This window comes from Fibroporia radiculosa (genome assembly GCF_000313525.1).
Source record: "Fibroporia radiculosa TFFH 294 genomic supercontigs, scaffold1087, whole genome shotgun sequence".
Lineage (NCBI taxonomy): Eukaryota > Fungi > Basidiomycota > Agaricomycetes > Polyporales > Fibroporiaceae > Fibroporia > Fibroporia radiculosa.
In genome coordinates this window covers 1-3,967 of record NW_012133263.1, presented here as the reverse complement: position 1 = coordinate 3,967, position 3,967 = coordinate 1, and the positions used below count along the sequence as shown (strand labels likewise).

Below are 3,967 nucleotides of genomic sequence, written 5' to 3'. Positions count from 1 at the left end.
CCCCCCCCCCCCCCCCCCCCCCCCCCCCGCCGTATCCCCTTGGAATTTGGAGTGTAGGGCCGTGATCTTCGCCGCAGCGCGCATGATCAAAATCCAAGACGATTCACCGGGGCCGCAGTGAAGTTTGAACCTTGCGATGAGCAACGGCAGGAGATTCAATACCGCCGTTCACCTCCCACATTCCTGCCCACTCTGTGTTTCACAGCACATGCGGCGAACACGACAGGCCTGTGCTGATATCATTGCGGTCGATGTGCACCGCGGGATATGAGCGTCACGCGCTGATTATCCACTGTATGGGCGGCGACCGCAGCCGGGTTCAGTAGTGGACTACCATACTGTAACCTGCTATGAGCCCTGCCACTCGTGTCGGCAACTACTGCTTTGTACCCCGTTCACCATCGCCCACCAACCCGGCCAGAGGCGTCGTTTGTGGAAGTGGGCAAATGACCTAGTAGCGACATGGCAAGTGGGTCCGCCGTGAACGTTTCTCATGCGATGATGCTGGTATACCGACCACATTATCTCTGGCATCCCCCCCACTTCTCGCACTAGCCGCAGAATGATTTCCATACACGCCGTCTTCTCCACGAGCCACAATGATATATCGTCAATCGCTATTTCAAGTGGCTGTAGTCCACGACGGAGAGCCTAGTAATCGTCGATATTTTCACCCAGAGTACGGCCGGGAACGCCTCAACGGTAGAAAGATGATCTCAGGCGTGTCTGGGGGGAGCGTTGTCTGGTGGTGTCTCTCTAGTCTTTTTCTCTACGAGAGCTAGGATATTTATTTCGGTTTGATCCCGTTGTATGCATTGCAGGTATGCTCGGCTGGACAAGAAGACCACCCACTCCATGTGGGCTTATTCGCCTCAAGCATTTCACTATAATATAATCCGTCGCCACTGGATCGCAGTTTTCAAATAGGCTCTGGCATCTATTGGCACTACACATATTCCTCGTTCTTGGCGTCCCAATTTTTCGAAGCTCCTTATACTGCTCAGACAGAGATTGCACACGGGAACGACGAGTGTAGTGGATAGACGAGTGTAGTGGATAGCAGGGGAGGGTATCACAGATTCCAGGCGTGGGCCCATACTACAGGATCATTTGGGAGAGATACATGAAGGATTTAGTCCTCCGTTTTTTTGGATCAGTTATGCAGACAGATTGAATGTAGAAACCAAGCAAAAATCTATTGCCCCCTTCGCGCTGACCACTTTTTTTGGGTCCCTTTATTGTCCGCGAGGGCCGAGCCCCATGTAGACAGTAAATATATCATGTGTAGGTAGCGTTGTATGACAATCGTATTCGCAACAAAGACATTGAGGAACGCTAACCGCTTGCACTGTGAGCCCATGTGCAATTGCGTTGTCGAAGAAGAACTAGTATCATGACGAGAAACGTAGCACGGGGCAAATGAGATCATAACCATCGTAAAGATACCCGTAAAGACCAAGATGGCTCGAGCTAGCAAGACCGCAACGGCGAACAAGTAAATGTCGTAAGCAAAAATCAAGAACGCAGCTGATCCCCTTAAGTCGATTTGAAATGAAGCGAAAACCCCTCTACGGCCACCTGTGCATCGTCATAGAACGTGTTCAACAAATTCTGTTCGTGATCATCCAAGCCATCCAAGTCGTTGGAGGGCAGCGCGATTCGCTCTCCCTTCTCCATCATTTCCGAAACACCTCGCTTGAACCTATTCCACACCTCTGTGTCGTTGGGAATTAAATCCTCCAAGACCCTTTTGGGGTTGTTTGGCTGCAGCAGCAAGCAAGCGAGGACAGCCATGGTCGTTCGAGTGCCGACGTCAAATCGCTTTTTGGGAGGGTTGCTCAAGACGTGTTGCATCAGAATTTCTCTCTGGATTTTGTCCTTGTCGAGCGACGATAGCCAGGAATTATATCCCCAGGAAACAGCCATGGATATCACAAATAGAATCTGGCCGAAGAGCGTGGCTTGGGGTACAAGGAGCAGCTGCGCGACAAATTGAATGGTCAACAACATGGATGCCAATCCGATATTGTTGTATGCGGGTTCGCTCTTGAAACGTAAGGAGAACCGTCCTCTCGTGATCGAATTAACCGCATTCTCATCGCCTTTCAGGATGACGATCCCCGATTCGCCGACAAGCATCCCGTCCCCCGGCGGAATGCCTGGCGCAGGTTTCGGATGAGTGAAGGCTAGCTCCCCCGACCCAACGACCCAGCATGCTATGCCGCTCGCGATGACACCGAACAGGATCAGGGAGAAGGCGTACCAGTCTTGGAACAGCCCACTTAGGACACACGTGGCAGCGCTGGCGATAATAGGTATGCTGGCCAAGAGGACAGAGTGCGTCCGAAGTAGGCGCGGGCGCATCACGCTACTTGGCGCTTGCTCTAGTTCCACGACCGTAACGAACACCCCAAAGCCCTGTCGCCCTGGAAATTTGATCCCCTTTGTGTCCTCGCATTCCTGCATCAACAGTGCCCCAAGGTGACCAGAGTTGGGAATCACGGTTCCCGATTGGAACGACCGGAATCGTGGGCCTTTTTTGCCATCCAGCCCGAACAGCGTAGCGGGGTCTGTGTTTGGACCTGGGTACAGCCCGTCCCAGAACCTGGAATTGGCGAGCTGGCCGTATGCCTTGGAGATCTCGTAGGCTCCAGGAGAATTATACCAGCCCAACCACCTCCGCCCCTCATACACATGCACAGTTGCCATGGCCGAGACGGCCTCGGGGCCGCCAAAGAATCCTGCAACCCCGGATGTATCGAGAGAGAACTGAGAGTCTTTGAGCGGCAGGGGAGGTATGTGACGGCGGATGGCAGCCACGTTGGAAGATGCCGAGCGCAAGTTTGGGAGATACATGCTGTAGCAGGGTACGATTAGTCGGTGTACTGCAACACAATAGTCTTGAGAATGAAAAGCAAAAACGTACAAGGGAAACATATTGGATTTTTGCAGTAGCCGAGATCCTGGCCGCGCCTTTGGCAGCTTCCCCGTGAATGGAGCCCTTTGACGACACGCTAAGTTATACTCGCTCCACCCAATTGATACCCCACTGGCAGTTGTGTAAGCCCTATAAGCCAGCACCAATACCAACGAGTAGTAGGTTCAGGGGAAAGGAAGGTTTAATGGACGTGTGGTCTGGTGGCCCTAGTACATATGCCGTCCTGGGCGCTGATTCTTGTCAGACACTGATGCACCTCAACAAACAGACCATCCTAGAACGTATTGGACAATAGACAGACATGAAGGAGCGAAACAGGCTCGTACTCGAGATCTATCCCGCAGGTTGCGCGAGACCACATAAGTGTCGTCTCGTACCGTGTCCGAACCTAGCAGAGAACCCCCCCTTCCAGAGGCGCCCAATAGGTGCCCCATGTGATGGTCACACTGGCCTTTTTTTAATTATTTGTTATTTAGTTATTTATTTATTTTAATTCCAGGGGTTATACTCCATTCCATAGGGTACTTGCAGAGTGTAAATAAATGTCTACTGCGGGGCGGTAGTCACCCCGAACCGTCCCCCTCCCCTGCAAGCGAAAGAGGGAGCGTTTCCGCGTGGGAAGACTCCATGCTCGTCCTGCTGTCATGCTCATCAATGAGATATTCAGCCAGCTGCATGTCTGCATTAAATGCTGGCGGCAGGTACATCAGGGTCTGGTTCTTCCACGCCTCAATCAACCTAGTTGCCATTTGATCAGCATTGTAGTCCTGTATGAAGAATTCAAAATCCTTAGAGTCAGGATGTACATCAGAGGGATCCATATTCATCCTCTCGTAAAGCACCAAGAATGCAGATATCCGCAAGATGGTGTGGGCATACAGTAGAGCATTTGAAACTGAGTAATGGTCTCTGCTCTTGTTAAGGGACCTAATGACTGAGGATCAGGAGTTTGACTGATAACTGTTACTGGGACTTATACTGTTACAGCCTGGAGGGGGGTTTCCTTTTCTTTCCTAACTATTCGTCATT

At 51.7% G+C, this 3,967-nt stretch overlaps 1 protein-coding gene across 1 annotated transcript; it reads right to left on the bottom strand.

Annotated features, from left to right (window-relative positions):
- Positions 1-1,536: 1,536 nt before the first annotated feature.
- On the bottom strand, positions 1,537-2,856 carry FIBRA_02144 (uncharacterized protein; the record flags this gene model as incomplete). Its single annotated transcript, XM_012324010.1, has 1 exon — positions 1,537-2,856. One exon carries the CDS (start codon positions 2,854-2,856, stop codon positions 1,537-1,539), a length of 1,320 nt encoding a protein of 439 aa, XP_012179400.1.
- Positions 2,857-3,967: the final 1,111 nt, after the last annotated feature.